At 40.2% G+C, this 25,138-nt stretch overlaps 1 protein-coding gene across 4 annotated transcripts in view; it reads left to right on the forward strand.

Annotated features, from left to right (window-relative positions):
* nav2a (neuron navigator 2a) overlaps positions 1-25,138 on the forward strand; it is a 141,898-nt gene that overhangs the window by 64,149 nt on the left and 52,611 nt on the right. For all 4 annotated transcript variants that reach the window (XM_057831890.1, XM_057831898.1, XM_057831907.1 and 1 more), the window contains 5 exons: positions 2,595-3,804; positions 5,168-5,277; positions 5,360-5,468; positions 11,385-11,789; positions 19,000-19,122. In XM_057831890.1, the coding sequence (XP_057687873.1) occupies positions 2,595-3,804; positions 5,168-5,277; positions 5,360-5,468; positions 11,385-11,789; positions 19,000-19,122 (1,957 nt within the window). The remainder of the gene's footprint in view (positions 1-2,594; positions 3,805-5,167; positions 5,278-5,359; positions 5,469-11,384; positions 11,790-18,999; positions 19,123-25,138) is intronic.

Consider the following 25,138-nt stretch of genomic DNA (forward strand, 5'->3'; position numbering starts at 1 on the left):
CTGTGGAAACAAGGTTGTACCTCAAAGCAAAAAACAACAGAGGGAAGCGTTCAAGGGTTGATCAAATGCAAACAAAAATACACATGAAAGACGTGAAAGCGATGACGCGTGTAAATCCTGCGTCACCTTACACGGGAATTTACCGGGATATGTGTGTGTGAAAGGGGCTTTATTTATACTGGTATTAGAAAGCATTTTGTCCAAGACATATTTAAATTCCCATCTTTGATACAAAACCTTTCAAAAGTAAATTTAGTCACATTTGATCAAGCATGTGGACCATTGGTCCGTGTTCTCTATACATGGCTGCTTAAATGGAGCAGGCCTTGACATTGGCTTCAGTCATGACAACAGCCATTTGTCCCAATGTCCACAGTGCCTCCATGACTTTAGCGCTGAGATGAGCCCATTCATGGACAGCACAGACGGATCCCTGAACCAGATCAAAGTTTCACTCATCCCGAACCTGCCTTTCCAGTGCTTTTTATTCCCCTCTGCCTGCTCTATAATCACAGTGTGTGCTCCTCTCATTCAGCCTCTTCTAGTGGGATGCCACCGATTAGCAAACTGACCCACTTTCACTATCGCTAGCTGCTAGCATGGCTAATTGGGCCCTAAACACTTCCTAATGGTTGCATTGTTCAGGACTGTTCTCACTAAGTGCTAACTGGATGGAGAGAGGAAAGCTACCAAGTGGGTGCCTATTTCCAATTAGGGTCAATAAAAGCAGTTTGAAAATAAAAAGAGGAGAGCTAGGTGAAAACAGGTAAACAAGTAGGCTGTGTGCTCTGCAAATGACAACTTTATTGCACTGTTTGTGTATTTATGCAAATAAGACATAAGGCCTGCGCACACTCCATTAGAGCCAATACTCTCTTCCCCTGGCTTGCCGTTGGTGTTTGAATATTCAAATGTTGCTGCTGCTCCTGCTGGCAGTTCAGCAGCACACACGCACACAGTGTGCACCCCTTAGGACACCTTATTTACTGTATAGCAGCCAAGAAAGTGAAGTCTTTGGTAAGTTGAGCTAAAGCTGAGTTGAGAGGCCAATTTTCCAAACTTTCTTTCTTAGATGAGAAATTTGCTGCAGGAGTTGACTGGACTTCGTTGTTTAATTTGTATAAAAATCAGTCATTTCAACGATTTCGCTTCTTTCTAACGTCTCTGATCTTCTTAGGATTTTACAACTGAACTGAGCACTGAGAGATGCTTAACTAAAGCAGTCCATATAAGTGCAAGCCTCGTGAGACAGCAACACTGCTCTCGAGCTCAGCCTGTTTGGCCAGACTTTAAAGCGCTTGAGACTGCTTTTCATTGTTTTTTTAAACAGTTTGTGACGGGAGCTTGTCATTGTTAGTGCAAAAGGGGTTTTAACAGTTTTGGTGGCTTGCTCAAAGTAAAATAATGGCCCATTTGGCAGCACCAGCTCACAGCAATGTCAGGCCATATAAGGCCAGTATGAGTGGGGTAAAGTAAAACGGTCCCTCAGCATTTGGTTTCGTCTCCTGAGAGTCTCGTCCACACTTTTCTTTCCAATGAAAATCATCCACTGCCTGCATCGCACTCCAGTGGCCTCTCGGTGTTCTCACACTTCCGCCTAACTCTTCCCTTCCCTTCTGCTGGGTGCCGGCAGGGTTTCGCCCCCTCCGGATGGGGGTCCTCTCCTGCCCGGGGTTTGGTGAGCCCTGCTGTGGGCAGCATCAGGCGGGGGGTTGCGAAGGTGGCTGGGGGTCTGGATGGGTGGGTGGAGGTTGGGGCTGGCGTGGGGGGTGGTGGCCCACCTCCTCGTCCTTTCCCTGAAAATTGTTTGATGGGGGCATGGATGGTCGGGGGGCCCACCCTTGGTCCCAGGAGGATAGCCATTTGCCGAAGCTGCGGGAAGAAGGGTGTGTGGTTAAATCTCTGGTTGTGGGGGCAGTCCGAGGCCCCCTGGTGGCCCCTACGCAGCATTTCCATTTTTCTGCCAGACTATCAGAACCTACTTCGACTACATTGAAGTAGGTTCACACATGACTATGTACAACTAGGCGCATTCAGGTAAATAAGATTGTCGGTGCCAGGATTAGCGATCAGGTAGCATAGAGTACGATGTCAACCTATCAACACTTAAAAGTGATTTTAATAATTCTGGGTTCCCCCACCTCTCATTGCCGTAATTGTTCTTCCCCACTCTGCCTAATCACATTTCTTTTAGACTTCCCTTCCCTCTTCTTTTCCCTCGTTTAAACCCACCCCCACCACGACCACCACATGGTGTTCACGGGTAAATGTAATTACACTACAGTAGCACCACTGTGTCTTAGGTGGTGTCGTAGGTGTTAAATGATGTATTTTTTTGTTGTTTGTTCTTTTCCTTTTCTGTCTGCTTCATTTATCTTTGTCACACCAAAAGCCATTTCCTAATAAATAAACAAAATGAACAACCACAGTGCGGGTATATCAAACTCCAATACGGCATATCAAAATTGTCCATACACTTAGATTCCCATTTTCTGTGTCTAGGCAGCTGAACAGGGCAAGTAAAAAAAAAAAATAAATAACACATCCACGACACTATACTTTGATATTAATAAGTTATATGTTTATTTGTACAGATTCCTCGGATGGCATGGTCTCACAGCCTTCGCAGATAACAAATGACAATGTCACTTTGTCTTCAGTGACAGTCAGCTCCTCTACCAGCATCCCTGCCAACTCTGCCCCGCTTCTGCCCTCATCCACGCATTCCACTGCCATTCCCCACCCCAACAGCAGCAGCAACAAGCCCTGGAGGAGCAAATCCATGAGCTCTAAACACGTCTCTCCAGGTCCCTCTTCCATGAGCAGCCTCCCGTCTGCCATGCAATCAACAAAGCAGGAGAAAGAGACCTCCTCTAAGGTTACTTTAGGATCCGAAGCTCCTCCTAAAGTTGTCACGCAAAAGTCAATGCTAGAGAAGCTTAAGCTCTTTAATAGTAAAGGAAGCTCTAAATCCTCCCCCTCGTCCAATGGACTAAGTGCCCAAAGTGACAATGCTGCAACCAGCATGCAGCATGTAGCAGGGCAGGTGGAGAAAGCTGAGACTGGCTCAAACACTGACCCCCTTGAGGAAGATGATGGCAATCTCCGCCCGGGAACGAATGGAAACAGTAATGGAGCTGTTCCCTCTGCAGGTACCAATGTTGCCAATACTGCCAGCAGCCCCAAAATGGCCTTAAGAGGCATCGCCCAGCGCACTTTTAGCAAAGCTCTGACTTCCAAAAAGAGCTCCGCCAAAGGCCCTGACAAAGACAAGGAGCGAGGAAAGGAAAAGGAAAAAGGAAAGGAAGCGAGCAAACGGCTCACCTTGCAGGAAAGGACAGAACTCAGAGGAGAGGAGCCAAAAGAAGATATAACACCTGTAGGTGGAGACATTGATAGCTCAAACAAAAAGACCTCAAAAATTGCCAGTTTCATTCCCAAAGGGGGCAAAGTTGCCAAAAAGGAGAACTCCACCTCTGCACACAGCGGAATACCAAAGCCAGGAGGTAAAATTCCAGGAATTGGGGCTAAAGCCTCTTCGATAGGGACGAAGGACTCTGGGGAGAGACCACGGAGCATGAGGCTTGGCACTGGTCTCGCCATGCACCGAGGTCATTTGGAGAAGGACAGCAAAAGCACGACCTGCAGCCAGCATGTTACAGAGGGCAAGACTGGCTCTGCCCCTGTGGCTGGAGGAAGCAACACACAGAGCACAGCCAGCAACACAGTCAGTGTGCAGCTACCTCAGACCCAACAGCACCACAGCCACCCCAATATGGCCACTGTGGCACCTTTCATGTACAGGTGACCTCATACACTCTTTGTTGCATTACATAATCACTTGATATTTCTTTTACACGCGCCCACTAGTGACATTGCAGTATTTGTACGGTAATTGCAGTACTGTAGAATTAGATGGTAGTATACCCAGTCTGTTCTTACAAGGCCAAATTAAACTAAACTAAAAAATATATGTGTTCCCAGAGAAATATTGCACAGTTTGATAAATGTTTGGGATTACAATATTTGTGTCTAAATTATCCTCCTGGTTTAAATTTCTTCCGCGCCGCCTTATTAGGAATGGATGTGACGCCTTTGACTCTATTGAGTGATATGCCAGATCGTTGTTCAAGTCATATTGTCCACGACCAAAAGCATGTTCTGGAATATCCTATTTAGTTACAGAAAAGTAGTGCTTATCCTTGTTTTTTAACTTGTCATTGCGACGTTTTGCATTCCGCCATGTTAGTTCCAAATCCTGTCCGAGCCAGGACTGCTGTGCGGAATTTTTTTTGACGGCAGATTTGCCTCTCAATGCCACTGTGTCACAAGCCTGGCCCCGGCTAACCAAATATGGCTGTCATGGCGTCTTGGACAAAATGTTCCAGCGAGTGTTTCTAAATTAAGTTTTATTCCCAATAATGTAAAATTAATGTGTTTTGTGGATGCAACTTTTCTTGCTGACCACTGGACGTGCACTTAAAAGCACCTTAAAAGCAAAGACCTCTTAATATGTAGTGTTACAACAACACAATAGCAAGATTATTGATATTCTAAACTATATTGTGGCCAGCTGGTCTCACAATTACAAAAGAAAACAATCCAACCTGATCATAATTGTTTTTTCCTTTCAAATGGTCTACTCATACTTAAAAGATAATGTACAAATGTACTGCTTAACTATCACAATAACGACATGAAACGTTAGAAATAAAAATTTACAACCCCAATTCAAATAAAATTGGGACATTGTGTTATAAAGACATAATACAATGATTTACAAATCATTTTCGACGTATATTTAATTGAATAAACTGCAAAAATATGATATTTAATGTTCATATTTATTTTTTATTTTTTTCACAAATAATTATCATCACAAGCCGCCTGTCACCAGTTCTGCTCACTTAAAACATAATTGTGTGTGAATTTTGAAAGAAACCAGTCAGTGGTCTTCATGAAAGTCAAAGGTCTGATGCATCAACACAATTGACTGGCGTTTGGGACTAAGCTGCTCACATTGGACCCGGTCACAAGACGGGAAATGCAGCAGATTTAATTGTTAATCAGATTTATCCCCTTTTGTGAAATATCTGTTTTTTTTTTTTTATTGCACAGTAATTCAGAAGTACGAATTTCGTAGTTATGACTCCATATGTTCCTGTAGATCCCAAACTGATGGCGAGGGAGTTGTGAGCAGCGAGTCCAGCTCAGTAGGAAGAGGTGGTGATGTTACTCTCAATAAGAACAACCAGCCCTCCATCGAGGACCTTTCAGGTTGGTGACAACTTTTAACTTTTTTTCCCCCCACCTCATTTTCAACGCAGAATCAAAATGTTTTTTTGCTTTCTATGGACAGGTGAAGACCCAGAAACCAGGCGATTGCGAACTGTTAAAAACATTGCAGACCTGCGGCAGAACTTGGAGGAGACCATGTCCAGCCTACGCGGAGCTCAGGTCACACACAGGTAACTTCTAGGTTTTAGTAAACCTTCAAAGACAAGGTTTGCAAATCATTAGGCTTGTATTTGTTCATTTAAAATGTTTCATTGTGGGGTACATTCTTACCACAAGTGGGAAGTTTATTATTTTTCTTCATATAACCTTTTGTGTTTGTTTAAGGTATAATAGTGTGTTGCGGCATTAAAAAAAAACACGTGTCAACAGGGTTGGAACATATGTAATGACAAAACTAGTGTTGTTCCAATCACATATTTTTGCGATTCACCTGATTTTGAGGATCTGCCGATATCGAGTCCTGATCCGATACCTGGTCAGTATATTAACTCATTCACTCCCAGCCATTTTCACCGGAGCAAGGCCATTCGCTCCCTGGCCATTTTACTGGATTTTGACTGTTTTTGCAAGGCCCACAGAAAATTCTGTTCTATTGCTATATAAACATGGAGCCCACCAAAAGAAAGATTAGACTCTCTTCTTTCAGCAGAAAAAAAAAGTCATTTCATATCTTTTTCCATTCTTTAGAAATCAGCATTAGAAAATAGCTTAGTTTGAGCAATTTTCCAATTTCTGATGAAAAAACAGCGAAATTGAGCTTTTTGTGAAAGCATACATAACATAACTTTGACTTATACGGAGCTATTTTTGCTTTAGTTACATCCCAAACATCTGAATAATGTTTTCCTTTTACAAAATAAGATAAACAACAAGACAAATAGAGCTTTTAATAGCAAAGCAACAATTTATTTACACATAACTAACTGAAAGATGACGCTGTTCTGGCCGCGGCAGCCGGTTAAACTTTTCTCTCACCGCCGTCTGTCTCATAAACATGATTTTTTTTGAGTCTCTGCGGGCTCTGCTCGCGAGCAGCGGGGCTCAAAGGCTAAGTCCGCTGCACTAGTGGTCCAGTCGTTCTGCTCGATCGTCCAGCGCCTGGCATCCCTTGTGTGCTACCAGTTGTCCTGCTCGGTCGTCCGCCGCGTGGCATCCATTCGGTTGTCTTCCGCCGGCGCCCTGCCGTGCAGCTTGGCCGTTCGTTGCCCTTGAATCGTGTTGCGGGTGTTACCAAATGCGCTACTGCCCTCCAGTGGCTAGTTTTTATTGCTTTAAAATGGATTTTCAGCTTTGTGCTTTGGAGCTAAATTGAATCACGACCCAGAGATGTCTTTTTTGGAAGGGAAAAAAAAAAAAAAACGTTTGGGACACTGAAACAATTAAAAATAGAACATATTTATACGTTTTTGGGAGCAAATGAGTTAGGAGAAAAAAAAAAAACACACATCCAAATGTAATATATTTCCATACTGCCGCTATTTTGACTCTCGCATGATGCCATCCTACTGTTAGCCTCTTACGATTGAGCCCTCTCCTACCAGCGGTTTACTTCTTCTCCTGCATAGAATCAAACATATATATTTTTGTTTCTTTTGGCAATATCCTTGTAATGTATGTATATGATTATAATATTTATGTATATATAAATGTAATATATACAGTATATCTATATAAACATATCTTAAAACCCCATTCTATTTCATATGATTCAGATTCTCTAAAATTATATGGTTGGGCCCGATTTTTGATCACGTGATTGGATCGGTGACATCCTTAGGCAAAACTTTTGTGTCTAGTGATTTGTTTGTGGTCATGCATTTATTTTGTGCTGCTTATTGTACTACCACTACTATGATTACATCTAATAACAATGATATTATGATAATTTATAATCAGTTTCTCCAAGGATCTCAAGGACACTTGATTAATCATGGTAATACAGACGTGTTGTGCATACATATTAAACTCATGTATGGCAAATAAATTCACCTGTGAATTTACAGTCATGTGAAAAACTTAGGACACCCCATTAAATATTCATTTCTTTATTAAGAAATGTTCACATATCAATTAGTGATGCACGATAATGCATTTTTCAACCGATACCGATAACCGATAATTTCCTCCTCATTCCAACCGATAACCGATAATGTCAAGCCGATAATTCTATTAAAAGATTTATGTAAAATTTTAAAGTATACACAAAAGAAAATATTACTGTGCAAAAATATAATTTATTGCTCTTTTTTTCAACACAATGTATGAACAAGTCGTCAATTCAAACATCTAAATAATGACAGATTGTCTGACATTGTGTAATGGTAAACCTTTGGCAACAATTACTTACAGAGTAAATACCTAAGTTGCACAAAAATGCGTTTAAAAGTAAGCCATTCCTAACATATATAACATTAATCCGCTGCAAAACACACCTCCTTAAAACTAGTCAGTTTTAAGTGTAAATCTATTGGCAATAAGTGAAATTATCTGCCATCGCTTCAAGTATATTTCTCTCAGATTTCTTGGAAGAAAAATAGCTAGCTGAAAATAATCTTAACAGCCTTGTTTTAAGCAATACGTTATTCTACTTAATCCTAAAAAAAAAAAAAAAAACTTGAAGAAGGAAAGATTTTGAATAATATTTGTGGCTACAGAATATTGATTTAAGAATTTGATTATCTACTGTGACTGTAATTGAGCAAAGAAATAAGTTAAATAATTTGAAAAGTGATTGCTAATGTTATATGCTTTGTTGCACAATGTGAAAATGATTACCTCAAAAGAGCGAGATGTCATGTACCCATTCTGCAGCGCTTTGTTTACATTTGCGGCTTTCACGACATTTGCGTTACAGCAGCTAAACTGCTACACGGCAGTACTATTTGGACGGAGTTTGCGCTCGCATCCGTGTGCGTGTTGTTTTGTGCCTGAGTTTTATTAAGCCGAAAATAAAGTCATCTGACCGCTCGTCATTTCACATTCTGAATGCATTATTGACTGGCTGACTTCGTTTTCTCCATGTTTAAATTATCTTATAACCACTGTGCCGTCATGATAAGCTTGCTTACCGGACATCACTTTTTCATGAAGAATGGTGGTCATATAAACTGCATTATTTCTTTTATCCAGGGCTTTGGTTCTCGTGTCATTAAGGTAAAAAAAAAAAAACTGTGTCTCGTCTCGGCGGCAGCTACATTCGTACCGGATAATCCGCCCCGGCCGGTTCGCCGCGGCGTATTCGGGTCCTGGCTCTGCTCGCACACCGTGGGGGAACGCTCGAGAAACCGGGGTGTTCGCCGGAGGTCCAGAGGCCGGGGAACCGAGCTCGGCCCGCCCCGCCTATGGCGAGGCGGCGGCGGCCTGCCGGACTGGCCAAAGCGGCGGGCTCCGTCGGAATTTACCACCCGCCTTGGGCTGCATTCCCAAACAGCCTGACTCTGTATCGTCACAAGCCCTGTAGTTTAGCTTAGTGTTTACAATAGCTTTAGCATTCCTGCTAGCAGCAGCCTCGTATATGTTCCAAAATTCTTTGTGATGCAGTTTTAAATGGCTGCTGGGTTAGTGGTTTTGAATGAGGACGCGTTCTTTCTGCCTCGTGGAACTTGTACGGTACATGTTTCGCAGATGGCGAGAGCGTCGTTTTATTAGTAACAGCCGCCATAATATTCAACTACTTCTTGTCTTGTAACTCCGCCTCCTCAACCCCTCCTCCCTCAGGGGCTTCAGAGAGGGGAGGGGTTGAGGAGGCGGCGTGCTGAAATCTTCGGTTGAGCACATTTGGAGGCAAAATCAAGTATATAATTATCGGATTGCATTATCGGTTGAATTTTTTAATTATCTGGATTATCTGTGTGACGTCATAATTGCCATTATCGGCCGATAATTATCGGTGACCGATATTATCGTGTATCTTTAATATCAATGTCTGAACTTGTTTTTCTTTATCTCTGGAAAAGAAAGTTATTTAATTGCAGGTAAACAACAAAAATTAACATTGTTTTACTCATTAAACCAAATATATCAACAAAAATGCATATTCTAACTGAGGAAAAAGTTAGGACACCCTATCACCTAATAGCTTACCCTCTTTTACCCCCTTAACTTCAGTGAGACGCTTTTTGTAGCCCTCTACCAGTCTTGACATTGTTCTGAAGAAAGTTTGCCCCACTCCTCAACACAGAATACTTTTAACAGTGACTGACTGATGAAGTGAGAGAGAACACCATGGTGAGATCAAAGGAGCTGTCTGAGGCCTTCAGAAAGAAGATTGTAGACACTTATGAGTCTGGTAAGGGATTTCAAAAGATTTCAAAAGAATATAAAATCAGCCATTCCACTGTCCGGAAAATAGTCTACAAGTGGAGGACATTCAAAACAACTGCCAACATGCCCAGGTCTGGCCGCCCAAGCAAGTTCACCCCAAGAGCAGACCGCAAGATGCTAAAAGAAGTCTCCAAAAACCCTAAAATGTCATCACTGGATCTACAACAGCCTCTTGCTACTGTTGATGTGAAAGTGCATGCCTCTAAAATCAGAAACAGACTTCAAAAGTTTAACCTTTCATGGGAGGTGTGCAAGTAGAAAAACTTTTGCTCTCCAAGAAGAACATGAAGGCCAGCCTGAAGTTTTCCAGCGTGAATATAGACAGAGACCATGACTTCTGGAATAATGTTCTTTGGACAGATGAATCTAAAATTGAATTATTTGGACACCAGAACAGAGGACATGTTTGACGTATACCCAATACAGCATTCCAGGAAAAGATCCTCATACCAACTGTGAAGCATGGAGGTGGAAGTGTCATAGTTTGGGGATACTTTGCTAAAGCAAGACCTGGCCAGCTCACCATCATAGAATCCACCATGAATTATATCACGCATCAGAGCGTGCTTGAGGAACATGTGAGATCAATCCTTGAAAAAAAATTAAAGCTGAAGAAAAACTAGACCCTGCAAGATCACAATGGCCCAAAAAATACCAGTAAATTCACCAAGGACTGGCGGAAAAGAAATGGAGGGTCGTGGAATAGCCGATGCAAAGCCCAGATCTTAATCCCATTGAGATACTGTGGGGCGACTTGAAACAAGCTGTACAAGCAAGAAACCCCTCAAACATCTATCAGCTGAAAGTATTCTGTATTGAGGAGTGGGGAAAACTTTCTTCAGACCGATGTTAAAGACTAGTAGATGGCTACAAAACACGTCTCACTGAAGTTAAGGGGATAAAAGGAGGTAACACTAGCTATTAGGTGGTAGAGTGTCCTAACTTTTTCCTCAGTTAGAATATGCATTTTTGTTAATATATTTGGTTTAATGAATAAAACAATGTTATTTTTTGTTGTTTACCTGCAATAAATCACTTTCTTTTTCAAAGATAAAGAAAAAAAAGATCAGACATTGATATGTGAAAATTTCTTTATAAAGAACTGAATATTTAATGGGGTGTCCTAATTTTTCACTTGACTGTTAAGGCCACACTTGTATTTGTATGTACAGTATTGTGCTGGATATTTTCAAAATAAGACATGGTTGATTTTGAAGTGAGGCTGACTGGTTTGAGGGAGTACAGTACCTGATTGGCTTCACGGTCAACAGACTGTGCCTTCTACGTTTACAGGTATTAGTTATTCTTGTCTGGTCTCTCAGACTTCTTCAGAGGGAACCTTTGACTTTGATGGCCGGGCACATCTTTCATGCTGCCTTTGATTCAAGGTTTAGCACTAATCTGGTTTTCTGCCACAGACTCTTGACCTCTGATCTGGCCTTACATCTCTGTGTTGACACAGCTGTCCAGAGCTAGCGTAGGGATGGTCTAGTTTCCTATGTTTTTGTAGTATTTAAGAAATTCAACAATTTAGCTTGGACATGATCCTGAACCTAGAAACAGTTACATTGTTTTTGGAGCTGATGCAATGATAAAATTACTTACAGGAATTAAGAACCGCTTTTTTTTTTTTCAGATGATGGTCAAATCTTTGTGTTGTGTAGATGTACAGTGTTTGTGAAGCGCATGACCTTCGTCTTTTGCTTTTTTGTAAAGACGTCGAATTAAATAATTTTTTTGCAATATTCTACTTTTATTTGCAGCACCCTCGAAACCACTTTTGATGGCAATGTCACGACAGACATCAGCAGTGGCAGCAACAGCAGTGGAGGTGGGAGAAGTATCTTAAGTCTGACCTCGACAAGGCCCTCTTTGTCATCATGGCGTTTGGGTCAGTCTAGCCCTCGTCTTCAAGCGGGTGACGCCCCTTCTACGGGGAATGGATACAGTGGCCGTGTGGCGGGTGGCCAAGCGGGACGCTACTTGTACCCGGGGCACCTCAGACGGCAGCTGGCTGGCAGGAGTGGCAGCCTCGGCAGCGGGGACCTTGGAGACAGACCTGGGGAAGACGTAGACCTCGATGGGCTCGCCATGGAGGTCACTGGATACATGAGTGATGGTGATGTTCTCACCAAGAATGCGTCACGCACTGATGATGTCACAAGTGGGTAAGTAGATAAAGTCACCAGAAAAATGTGAGTTATTCAAGTTGCCAGAAGGGGGCAGTAATATACCTTGCATACTCTTGCTGCTTGGAATCCAGTTGTTACCTGAACCAGATCCATTGTTCTTATATCCCTCAAGTAACCAATCTCATACAAAGGCAGGCATACTGATAACCTGGTTATCTTCTTGTGTCCTTGTGTCAATCTTAGAGCAAGCCTTTTGCATACTTTGGAAATGGTGCCACTACTTCTACAATCACCTTCGCAGTAACTTAAACAATATATTTTTTACCTACTATATTATAGAAAACATTTAATTTTTCCAAACTCAAGTTTGGTTATATTTCAGCCAAGATAATAAGAGTATTTATGAAGTTATGAATCTGATTTCTTTAGATTTTGCAGGTGTATACTCATTTGCCTTTCTTTTGGCTGAAAAAATAACCCAAAAGCATCTGCTGAAATGGACTTCACAGACTGAATTTGCAATTTGCTACAATCCGAGGACACGGCTGCAATAGCTTTTAACTTTTCACATAATTGCCTCTTTGATACCACTGATGCTTCACTGGTATGCTCTATTGGTAATTGTGTTCAACTTGAAAAGGGAATTTAATGAAATACTATATCATTTGTTCATTCATTATCTGTGCTGCTTATCCTCATGAGTGTTGAGAGGATGCTGGAGCCCATGTCAGCTGACTTGTATTGATACTGGGCAGGAGGTGAGGTTCACACTGAAAAAAAAATGTTTAAGGGTAATAGTGTTTCTAAAAAAAATGCTCAAAGAGAATTATTTGATTTGCTAATATTAGCTACACCACAAAGCGTTTATCTGGCTTTTTTGATCCAGAATCACGAGAGGCAATATTTGTGAGGCTTGGGACTCATAAAGATGCCTTCTGTACCCTCAACTGTGTACCCAGTTGAACAGAGATTTCCAAAGAGCATATTTCATTTGGAATATCAGCACTCTTGGCATATCTGTGCGTGACACATGTTCAGGGGGCTGTATTTAATTCCCCGAAGCACAAGGTATGGCAAAACTGTTGACTGGGGAAATTACCTTTCTTCAAATGAAGTAGGTTAAGTGAATGTCATTTATTTCTTGAGAATAGAAGCTGCCAAACAATGAAGTGTGTATGGTATCATCTTTGTGTACATGTAAAGATTATGTACAGTGCTGCTCAAAAGTTTGTGAACCCCCTCAACATTTTGGAATTTTCTATTATTTCAACCTGATTTCCTAATCAATCAATTCAGTAGTTTTTTTTTTGTTTTTTTAACAATTGTGTTGTCGAGACTAAATTAAAAAGAGTTTTCATCAACTGATTTAGGTGCAAAATTGAACTGTTTGGTCACAACCAAAACCGCCATGTCTGGCGAAAAGTCAACACTGCATACCACCAAAAGAACCTTCTCCCAACAGTGAAGCATGGAGGTGGGAATGTCAAGATCTGGGCTTGCTTTTCATCCTCAGGACCTGGACAACTCCACATAGTCCAGGGAATCATGAATTCTGAGGAATATTGTCAAATCCTAGAACATAACCTGACGCCATCTGTTTTGAAGTTAAAGCTTGGCAGAAGGTGGATCATGCAACATGATAATGATCCAAAGCATTCCAGCAATACAACCAAGGAATGGCTGAAAAAGAAGAAGATTCGTGTTCTGGACTGGCCCATTCAAAGTCCTGACCTAAATCCCATTGAAATGCTGTGGCGGGACCTGAAGCGAGCAGTTCATGCCAGACGCCCATCAAACCTCTCTCAACTGACTGCGTTCTGCAAGGAAGAATGGGCAAAAATCCCCCAAAGTAGATGTGAGAGGCTGATTAGTCACTACAGAAACCGTTTGGTTGAGGTAATCTCTGCAAAAGGAGGCGCAATATCCTATTAACTGAAGGGGTTCACATACTTTTGCACACATGATATCTGAGTTTTTCTTAAATCAACCACTTTTGTTAGATAAAGAATGACAATATAACTATTTCTTTTGTTTCAGTCCATTATTTGGAATGTCAGTATTGTGGATTTGGGTATAACTTAACATTTAATAAGGTTATTTTAGTTTTTTTTACAAAAAATCTGACCATCGCTGTGGGGTTCACAAACTTTCGAGCAGCACTGTATTTGGCTGAGATTTGCCCTGAATTTAACCCATTTATTAATGGACACAAAGTAATTCAGTTCAATAAACTTTATTTATCCCTTATTTATCCCTCAGGGAAATTAGTTTCCAGTGCCCATAACAACACAACAGCAAGAATAAAAAGTATCATGCGCAAAATGGTAAAAAAGTGCTAGAATAAAACGGAGGTGACCTAATAATGGATGTCCCAACCCCCTTACAGCGTCCACAAACGGGTTCGTCCACACTGGTCTGATATGTTTACAATGAAGGAGGAGCTATTCCTTATGTTTTAACTGTTTTGAAGAGCCATCTCCACCTCAAAGTTACTACACTGTCCACACATCTAACTAAAAATTCAGGACAAGCTTTTCTCAAAGGGTTTCAAGGACCCACACTTTACAAGATTGGTGACATCCCCTGATTGACCCCGTTTTTATTCTGAATCCAATCATTTGTATGCACTGTTAAGAATAAACAAATAACCCATGAACCTCACCGTATTTAATTAACTAATAGACTGTCAGATATGTTTTGGAATTCTCACAATAAATTCAAGTGCGGCAGGATTATCCTCTGTACTGCTGATGATAAAAATGCCTAGATCATTAAAAGACTTTAAAGTGCCTGTGACACGAAAAAGCATGTTTATTTCATAATACACGCGGTATTTTATGCTCCTGAATGATATGGACCGCTTGGATGTGTGTGGAAGCGATCGCTATATTTATTTAGTTTTTTGAATCCCGTGCCAGGAAAATGAGTGACTTCCGGCTTCGGTCTTGCATTGAGGAGGAGGGCGCTGTGACGTGTACGGTAGAAGACGTCCTCTTCACGCTACAGTGTACTGTTGTGTATGAGGACGAAGGATTCAGCTGATTTTGCGGATTAATACGTTTATTTTTCGCATCACGCCAGCCAAACGGCTGCAGAAAAATCATTCTGTATGAGGGAGAGGCGTATGCGCCTTTTTGGAGTTTCAAAAGGTTCCCATTCACCGTGGATATTTACTGTGGGACCATTGGACTTACGAGGAAGTGAGTAAACATCTTGTTTTGTATTATGTCAAATACGAATACAGCGATTACAAAGTAAACACTACAAACTTCCTTTAAATGAAGGACTACTTACGTTTGATCATTGATAGGCATGTAAAAAGCTCTCCTAATGCATTAGCAGCAGCACGTTAGCTGCGTTAGCTCCAGCCACCCTCCTCCGGGGAACGAACTGTAAATTGCTCTCCGCCGGGCAGTTTGCCGATCCGCTAAGACATTCGACAACCGGGTCGTCATGTCAAAAAATCCAGGATAGCTTTGTGTGATTTTCCGCTTTGAAGACTTTGAAACATCACTCGGTTCGGGTTAGCATGTCGGCTAGCTGTCACTCCTTCTGGTTTGTTTACATTCTCCGAAGCCGGGGAAGGGAAATGACATATGTCCGATTTAGGTGTCATAAAATATCGTTCGGGAGGTGCGACAGTAAAGGTGAAGTCGACAGTTTTGACCATTATGTAGTAATTTTGCCATGTCGTCTTGAATAAATGGATTTTTATTATTTCATATTCCATTTAGCACAAGATTGTTATTTGTCTTGACCATGCCATTTATTTAGCAATTGGGGAAAATACTTGGATAAAAAGAATATCCTGTAAAAATATGGAAGTAAAGAGACAGAAACAATGACATTTTGCCGCTCTCTTCGTCGCGTTTTCCTCATTGTGAATAGTTCCCCCTCGACGGGCTGACTGGTCCTTCTCAAGCCATTTATATAGCTATTGGGGAAAAATACTTGGATAAAAAGAATATCCTGTAAAAATATTGAAGTAAAGAGACAGAAACAATGACATTTTGCCGCTCTCTTCGTCGCGTTTTCCTCATTGTGAATAGTTCCCCCTCGACGGGCTGACTGGTCCTTCTCAAGCCATTTATATAGCTATTGGGGAAAAATACTTGCATAAAAAGAATATCCTGTAAAAATATTGGAGTAGAGAGACTGAAACAGTGACATTTTGCGGCTCTCTTCGTCGCGTTTTCCTCGTTCTGAACAATTCCCCCTCAATGGGCTGAATAGTAAAACCGATGAGCCAAGTCTACCGCTGACGTCATCCACCTGTTGGGGACGCTAAAGCCCTATAATGGTAGGCGTGGCTAACCGGCAGATTAAAAGACTAATTTCTCGTCATCTGCGCTTTGCTAAATTGTTGTATATAGTCGAATTGTCTCAAAATATGATTCTAATTCACATAATAATGCCATTTAAGACTTTTTTTCTGGTGTCATATGCTCTTTAAAAGCGCAATGTTTATCTTAAAATTCACAAATGTTCTTGGGTTCAGTTCAAAGAAGAGAAATGCAACTAAAAAATTCATAAGTGGGGATGTATGTGTATATGTATATTTTGTAATGTCTGCATCATACACTCCATAACTTGACTGATAACACAACTAGGCATGTGCCGGTTACTGGTTTCAAGGTTTATCGTGGTATGAAAACATCACAGTTTCAAAACCACAAAAATTTTCCGTCATACCCTAGTTACGGAATTAGCTATTTTTCAGGTTCTAAAAATGTAGCGAGAAATCCGTGGCTTGGAGCGGCAGTGCTCACCCATTCCCTTCCATTTGTTGCATGATTTCACATTTATGTGACCATCATCCGTCACTTTACACAAAATGTAGGGTAAGTAAACGCTGTCATGAACATTTTCCATCAGCTACAAGAGTTCACTCGAGCTGGTTTAGTGTGTCTAGCAATGGTAAGACAAATTTTGTAACGTAAACTTGTTAACGAGGCAGACAACGTGGTTAGTTAGCATGTCAAGACTAACCATGCTAAGCGGTTTCCTCTCTACCTTTAGCGTACTTTTGTAAAGTCTTCCGCCATTGTAAACATCTGCCAATTTGCAAATATGTTGTGAAAAAAAAAAGTATTGTGTTCAATGGATTTTTTTTACCCATACATCTAGAAAATAACACATTTTAGAGCCATAATTGCTATACCGTTAATCCGCGGTATTTTTGCTTAAGGTTATCATACCTTCAAAATCTCATAGCGGCACATGTCTAAACACAACATACTCAAAGATCGACATTTCCCTCCTTTCGTCCTCTTCTACATGCCCATTGAGCCCTTTCACAAATGGTCTCTCTACGCCCCCCAACCTTTTTAGCTGAGGGTTAAGTTGCCTGATCAACCTCTGTGATCACCCTCCCTCCTCACAACTCTCTACCTCCACCCCACTCCACCACCTTTCACAGACAGACAGACACAACCGCATGTGTGACTGCATACCAACCCGGAGCTCGCACACATTCAGGCTGCACATTGAAACAGTTTAAACTGACTCACTGCAATCACTTATGATATTACAGTCTGCCCTCACCTGCTGATTTTTTGCAAGTTATGGAAGTCTAGCTGAAGCGCAGAACTGATGAGAGACAGAACTTTGGTTTGGAGTTGATACTAAACTGGACGTGTTATTCTTCCTTTGGACTTATCATGTGTGAGGCTGAAAGGTATGTTTTGCCATCGTGCTCACTTAGGTAACTGTGTGGAATTTTATAGATATATTTTTGAGTGTTAATGCTGAGTCAGCCCATAAACTGTCTTGTTTAGGCACGTTGCTCCAGTAGTCGGTTACAGGTTAACAGGTTTCTGAGACCTGGAAGAAGCTCACTTACACAGTGTGTTTTTCTAAATGCATGTGTATTTATGAGGATGTGTCGCTAACTTGGTTGGTCTTCCTGCAATGTCAGATTTTTTTAATGTTTGTTAGAATAGGCTGTACAATTTGTTATTGTATTATGATTTTTAGGCAGTAATGTTTTTCTTGTCAGTGAAAATAGCAGTGGAATTGTCACTATGCTCTGTTGGGAAAACAGCCTTCATTATAACATTATAAGTACCTTCATTATAACATTATAAGTTGGAGTGGTTACATTAAATAACATTTTATTCAACGTTATTCTCTCATGTGCCCTCATGTGAAATAGTCCATATGCATACAAAGTGTAAGACTTCACACAGCCTTGTGCACTATCTGAAACCAAGACTTGCCCGAGACAAGAACTTACCGAGAGCAAGACTTCACCCAACTTGGCCATCCATAGCCCAAACTCAGTTCAACCTCACCTGTCATCAGTTGATCTCTTACATAGTTATGGTTGCAGTCATTCACAAGGATTGTGGAATGTTATAAACAGAAAAAATATAATGAATTTGAGTTATTTTCTTAAAATTGCATTAAGAAAGTTGAAGTTCTGGTTTTGGCGAGTCCGCCCCATCGGCCAGTCAGAGACCAAGACAAGACCAAGAAGTTTTGAACATACAAGAGAAACACTGTGCTCTGTAGCCTATACTGTACAAATTGTGTGCTCTCACACTAAGATTCCACCCTGAAATGAACCAGAGAGGGTTATACTGTATTTTCCAAATCTCACTGGGCTTATTTTTCTACTCACTTAACTGTAAAAACATAATCATCACGGTCCCACACAGAAAGTATTCAGCCACCCAACGGTCCAGCTTCAATTTAAGTAAGCAAACATTTGATTGAGTTACACCTGAGAGAAGCAGGTCAATATTTAGCACCATTAGGAGTCTCCTAAATGTGTCAATATTTAGGGGATTGGTCAATGTTATTTTAGTTTAAGTGGGAATGTTTTTTGTAAGTGCTGGTAACGGTCAATCCAACTTTTACAACCAAAACACCGAATTCAAATTCATGAAATGAATGCCTTGATTATCTACAGTTGAAATGACTGTACTCTTATCTACTGAATGGATTGTATTGTTTTGTTTGTTTGTTTGTTTTTAGCTTCATTTAACATTTATTTAAGCCACTCAGCAAATCCAAATATTCCCACATGGATCAGACCTCGTTGCGAGAGTGCTGTTATTTGCTGACATCTACTTGAGAAATGTATGTTCACTTCACCTCACTGTTTGTTCTCTTCTCTGTCGCAGAGGTCCCACATATAACATAAGTAGTAAAACATGATGAATTGAAGTGCTTCCTTCACTCAGAGGAAGTTGTACTTCAATTTGAAGACTGTATTGAATGTGAATTTCAATGTGTTTTGCAGCTACATGACTGATGGAGGTTTGGGTTTGTACACACGTCGCTTGAACCGGCTGCCTGACAGCATGTCTGCTGTTCGAGAGACTTTGCATCGTAATGCATCGACTGGCCAGGGAGATGCTGACAGGTAAGTCTAAAAAATTCCATGGACCAATAATGTATTTTGGTTTATTGTTTATACCGTATTTTTCGGACTATAAGTCGCACCGGAGTATAAGTCGCATTTTTGGAGGAAATTTACTTGATAAAATCCAACACATAGAACAGATATGTCATCTTTAAAGGCAATTTAAAATAAAAATACAATAGAGAACAACATGCTGAATAAGTGTACAGTATGATAATGTTACATGATGCATGAACAATGAAATGTGAACGTGGCCGGTATGTTAACGTAAAATAGCTATTAGGGGTTATTCAGATAACTATAGCATAAAGAACATTCTAACAAGTTTACCAAACCATCAGTGTCACTCCAAAACACCCAAAAAAAAAAAACGTGAAATGATAGGATAATGTGTAAATAATATCACGCATAAATCGCTCCAGAGTATAAGTCACACTCCCAGCCAAACTATGAAAAAAACTGCGACTTATAGTCCGAAAAATACGGTGTAGTTTAAAACAAGATTCTAGTTGTGAGATTTCATTATTTGAAAAGGTGCCTGTTTATCCCCCGCATTCTTGTAAATTTAAGCTAATTGACATTTTGTACTTTGTAAATTGTTTGTGCCAAATACTACATGTGACAAAGCAGCTGTGTGCTCATTAAGGCATTGGGTTTGTTTGATTGCATTTACCGCAATGCTGGGATTTCTCTCCCGGTTGCCTAGCAGCTACACAGTGATGTCTAGACAGTACGAAGTCATCACCCGTGGTAATTGGTTAAACTTTAGAGGTGCTGCTAAAGGAAGGGGGGTTGTTATTTTTTAAACTGCGTCAGGCCAGCAGTCCAACCTGGGTTTCGGTTTGTTTTCTCGTTTAGCTTGCTCCCATTACAGATGTAGGCAGAAACAAAAAAACCTGTTAACCATGTTAATCCAAAATTATTGACAGAAGATGTGGAGAGTAGCAATTGCCTACAAAAACTGTGTTTGAAGTGCAGAATTCAACAATAAGAAGCAAATGTTTTGAGCAAAACTTTCAGATATTCATTTAACTATCAATTGGTTTTCTGTTGTATTGGCTCTGGTTTACATTTATCAGCTCTTATTACCATCATAATAAAAACATTCAATACGATTTAGATTTTCGATTAAGAGTTCTGCAACCAATATGCATAATTATAACATTAAATGTTAACTGTATGTACATGTTCCAATTAATTGTGCTGGGGTACTTATCACGTATAACTAAATAGTTCCATGTAACGTCATTTTGTTCTGGTAAAAGTTTCAGGTGTTGCAAGCTGCATTCCCCCCTGTAAATCTTCAGGTGTGGCTAATTTCCTGTCTTTGCGACTTTTAACCTCTGCCCTAGGAGTTGCCTTTTACCCCTTATACACACAAACACACAGATACACACATAAACATACTCCCCCACAAGCTTTCATAGTAACCCATCCAGTCCAAAGTTGGGCCATCACACAGTGTCCCATAGCTCATGTTTCATATCTTGCTCCTTCCTGCTTCACTCAGTCGTTCCATAGAGCACTTCATCTTTCTCTCCTAAAAATGATCTTTTTCATCTTCAATTTTAGCAATTATGGTGTAAAAGTCACAGAATTTCCTTTCAACTTGTTGAATTTGTGCTCTCATGTTTCTGTGTGGTCTAGTTGACCAGGAAGCAGATTAGTATGTTTTTTTTTTTTGTTTTTTTTTTTAAATAAAAGCTAATCATACTTGCTAATAACCACTTAGTTTTTATTAAAAAATGAAGAAAGACATAAAGGGGTTACCTTTCTTTCCACTTTAAAGAACACATAAATGTGCAAACCAGTAGCAAGGGTAAGGTTCATTTCAGGAATGTACGGTAATGGCTAGGGATGTCCCGATCACATATTTTAGCATGCGAGTCCGAGTAACCTGATTTTGAGCCTCTGCTGGTACCGCATTCAAGTTTGATACCTCAGAAATGTAATAAGGACATTTTGTTTTGGTTTTGTGGATTACTTTGTTGCTTGTAGCCCTTAACTCATTCACTGCCACTGATAGTTATTGACATAAAATCCATTTCAACTGAGAAAGCTGGCATTTAGTGATCATGTTTTACTGCCATTGAATGCGATAGACGTCCAGTTTTATTTTGCAATCGTTCAGTCACTGTCAGCCCTCCCTGTCAAAATGGATTGGACGTTTTTCACCGTTAATGGCAACAAACGAGTTAATACTTGGGCCTGATTTCTGATCACATGACTGGATTGGGGACATTCTTATTGACACCATAAACAGAAACTAGGGAAGTGGTAGACTAAAGCAGTATTTTCTCTTCCAAAGGATGAGACTAAGGCTAGGTTCAGACCGCAGGTCTTAATGCACAAATCCGATTTTTTCGTGTTTTTCCGACTCATGTGAGGCATTTACTTGGCGGTCTGAAAATGACAAGTCGCATAGAAGTGGACCATTTCAAATCAGATCTAGGTCACTTTCATATGTGGTTAAATCCGATCTGGGCCACATTTTTCCAGAATGTGGCTGCGTTTGAGCTTTCAATTTTTCCAAGTCGGTATTCACGCAGCAATTACGTCAGCAAAACGCGAGAGAGGCAGGAAGCTACGGCAGCGATGAAGCTGTCCTGTAGCATTAGCACCTAGCTTGAACTCGTTTTTTAGGCAGGAGGCGAGTTTGAACAGTCTTAAGAAAAAAATTAAAATGAAAAATAAGGATAAGTCTGAGAATGCTCAGTTTTCTTTCTGTACGCCAATGAGCAATATTTCAATATTGCTTACATGTCCAAGGGTCGGGGCAAACTGACCGTATGTGTGTGCATCATGCATGCATGCGTTCTATCAATCCATATAAACTTTGAATATCAGACTAAAAGGGGATTATTTATGTCCGTTATTCGTGTCCACTTTTTGGAAAACAAAATATGCTCAACCTAGAATGACGTAGAGCCAGCATGTGTAGTCATTTGTTTGGATGCTTCTGCGCATACGAGTCAGTTTGCTCAGCACGTGTCAAACTGCAAATTAGTGCGCATGTGTATTACTTAAACGGGCTCAATGGACAAAGGCAGTCTCAACAGGCACACCAAAAAATCCGATATGACAAAAAATCGAAATTGTGCATTAAGACCTGCTGTAGAACCTAGCCTTATTGTACATATCTACACAGTAGTTTGCTTATGGTGCCTTTAAAATAGGTGAAGGACTCTGAGCATCTTTATAGTTGTTATGTAGTTGTCCCAGGTGAAGTAGGTCTGAGCTTCGGTTTTGTCTGTTTGTGCTCCATATTTACTCACTAGGTGTGGTGTCTGTGTATAAAAGTGTTTATTTTGCATGTGGTTTTCCGTGATGCGGGGGGAGGGAAGAGGTGTCGGGTTTGCTGAGGTGTTTGGTCAAAAACCTTGTGACCCCTGCACGAGGAGAGCAGAGGCTTCAAAGGGTCTGCATTTGCAGTGCAGATTGTCTTAAAAAAATTCAAGCTATCACACTAAAGCCTCCTCCACATTGAACTTATTGCGGACTAAAGAAGAGTAGAAGGGAAGTAGCAGTATGAACCTGTGATGGTGCTGCTTGGTGAAATCTCAAAAAATGAATGGTCTGAAATGAAAATTGTATTTTGTTAAACTGAACACTGATCATTAAAATCAGAAGACATTTTAATTAAAAATGTAACAAATCTTTTTAAAAATGAAATGAATTATTACTATTATAATTATTATTGCTATTGTAATTATTAAGCATTATTGCAATTAATGCTATTGTTGCTGGTAGCAGTGAGGGAGGCGGAGGGGACAAAAAGATGAAAAGAGGACCTGTGGAAATCGGAAGGGATTGGCAATGTCCACCAAATTGGACAAGCACGGACATTGATTATCTGGTGGTTATACCGGCAGCTAATTTCTGAATGGGTTGGGAATTACTGGGTGATTTATGAGAAAGATTAACAAATTTGCGGGGAATCATTTAAATGTTTAAGCAAATTATAATTTAAAAAATAAGTGTTTGGATGTTGACACTATGTTTACTGGAAAAAATAGAGCTGGCAAGTCATCCAAAGAAGTGTTAAGCAGTATAAGGCTGAAGATTATCTGACTATATGATAGATTGGGGTATGGGTGATGCCAATTGAAGGTTATGTATTTTGAATTATGGTGTGGTCTATAAAATTATGGGTTTAATGAGTGTTGAGTTTGTAGTGGCAGCATCCCTCCAGTCGTTGAGTGGTATGGTGCACCTCCATAATCATGTAGACGTGGATTAAATTCAAAGATGAGTGAGCAGTCGGAAGTTGAAAGACAGGGAACAGATGAAAAGGCAGGTACAGGTGCAGTGTCCCAGAAGAAAACAACGATCTCAGACTTGGCAGGCAAGCTAAATCCGGAAGGAGGTGAAGAACCATTGGCATTGTCATAGGACAGAGGCTGGGGGTAGTGTCATTTATCCATTTAGTTGTAGAGAGAGGAATCAATCTATAGAAGGGTGTCATCTGATTTGAATTCTCATTGTTGACGCAGACAAAAGAGTTTGTGTGGTGTGAAACTGGTTCTGCATTGCTGTTGCTTTATGAACTGGCTGGCCTCAACATTGGGCACAGGCTAGAGTGTCAGAAAGTCTTTTGAAATTCCACTCCCATAAAGTTAAATAAAATGAACGAAACGTTAGAAACACCTCCCACAGAGATAGCTAAAACTTTGACCCATCATCCTCATAACAGTAAATTTTGGTATTTCTTCTTTTCCATTAAATGTGTCAAAACTTGTAGTTACATTTATTTTGACAAAGCTGTACCAAGTCCTGCAATCAGAAAACTACATGCATGAAGATGCCAGCATTAGGTGTGATATATAAAATACTTTCTCAGGGTATTTCAGTTCTGGTTGCTAAAACATGTCACGGCCTCTGAGACTATCTTCTAAAATGAAAATTTCCGAGTCTCTCTCCTTTTCAGTTTAGCATTCATAGAGAACTGGTACACAAGTGTTTCTTGCAGTGTCAAAACATAAAAACTGAACCCTATTATCTAACTTTTTAACACAGCCTCCTGCCATACCTGTCAACCCGAGGCCATTGGCAATCTTACAAATAGTGACGTATGCCCTTACAAATCGGTGAATAATCTTACAATGTTGTATATAGCGTGCAATATGAAACAAAAATAAAACTCAAATTTTAAAATAATATGAATTTATTGGTATTATTGTAACATATAACCTGGAGCAATCAAAGAACAACAGCTACATCATGATTACTAAAATTAAAAGTGACGTTTGTTATAATTGTATCTAGCACTTTTGGCAATTTCTATCATGTCTTGATGGCTGCACTTCATGGCACTTCAGCTCGCAATTCAGTTTGACTTGAAGGTAGTTCGTTAGTGTGTCCAATTATAAATTAAAAAGGTCCATTGATAAAATGAACTCACCGATGCAATGTTTGAGTCAGATAACATTCATTTTGCTAATTCTGAGAAGTGATCAGCAATAGTTGCAGGCAAATTGTGTTCAGCAGCAAACTGGCAGAATAAAATCTCCGCTTTCATCACTTTTCATTCTGCAGACTTCATCTTTATGACCAGTGTTGTTAATCTTACTTTTAAAAAGTAATTAATTAGTTACAAATCGCTTCTCCCAAAAAGTAATTGAGTGAGTAACTTAGTTACCTGAATGTAAGAGTAATTAGTTACTTGGCAAAGTAACTGGTGTTACCTTTCATGTTTTTTTTGTCTTTCATTTTTTCCAAAAAAAAAAAAAAAAAAACATTGCATTTGCCTTTGCTATGTTTGGAAGTAATTTATTTATTATTTATTTCGACGTGAAAGTTTTAAAACTTTCATCATTTAAAGATAGATTCAAGTCAAGATTTTGCCGATTTAGGAGTATTTTAGATTAAAAGTTACTTAGGTTCGCTAGGAAGGTTTACTACACCAGAGCCTTACTGAGAAGTGTACTGCTCTAAAATGGCGGCTGTCTACTAACGCTGCTGAGTCTGTCATTTTGCATGTAGTTCTATATGCATGAGATATCTAGGCGTAGATTGT

Source organism: Corythoichthys intestinalis, chromosome 1 (genome assembly GCF_030265065.1).
Source record: "Corythoichthys intestinalis isolate RoL2023-P3 chromosome 1, ASM3026506v1, whole genome shotgun sequence".
NCBI classification, from domain to species: domain Eukaryota; kingdom Metazoa; phylum Chordata; class Actinopteri; order Syngnathiformes; family Syngnathidae; genus Corythoichthys; species Corythoichthys intestinalis.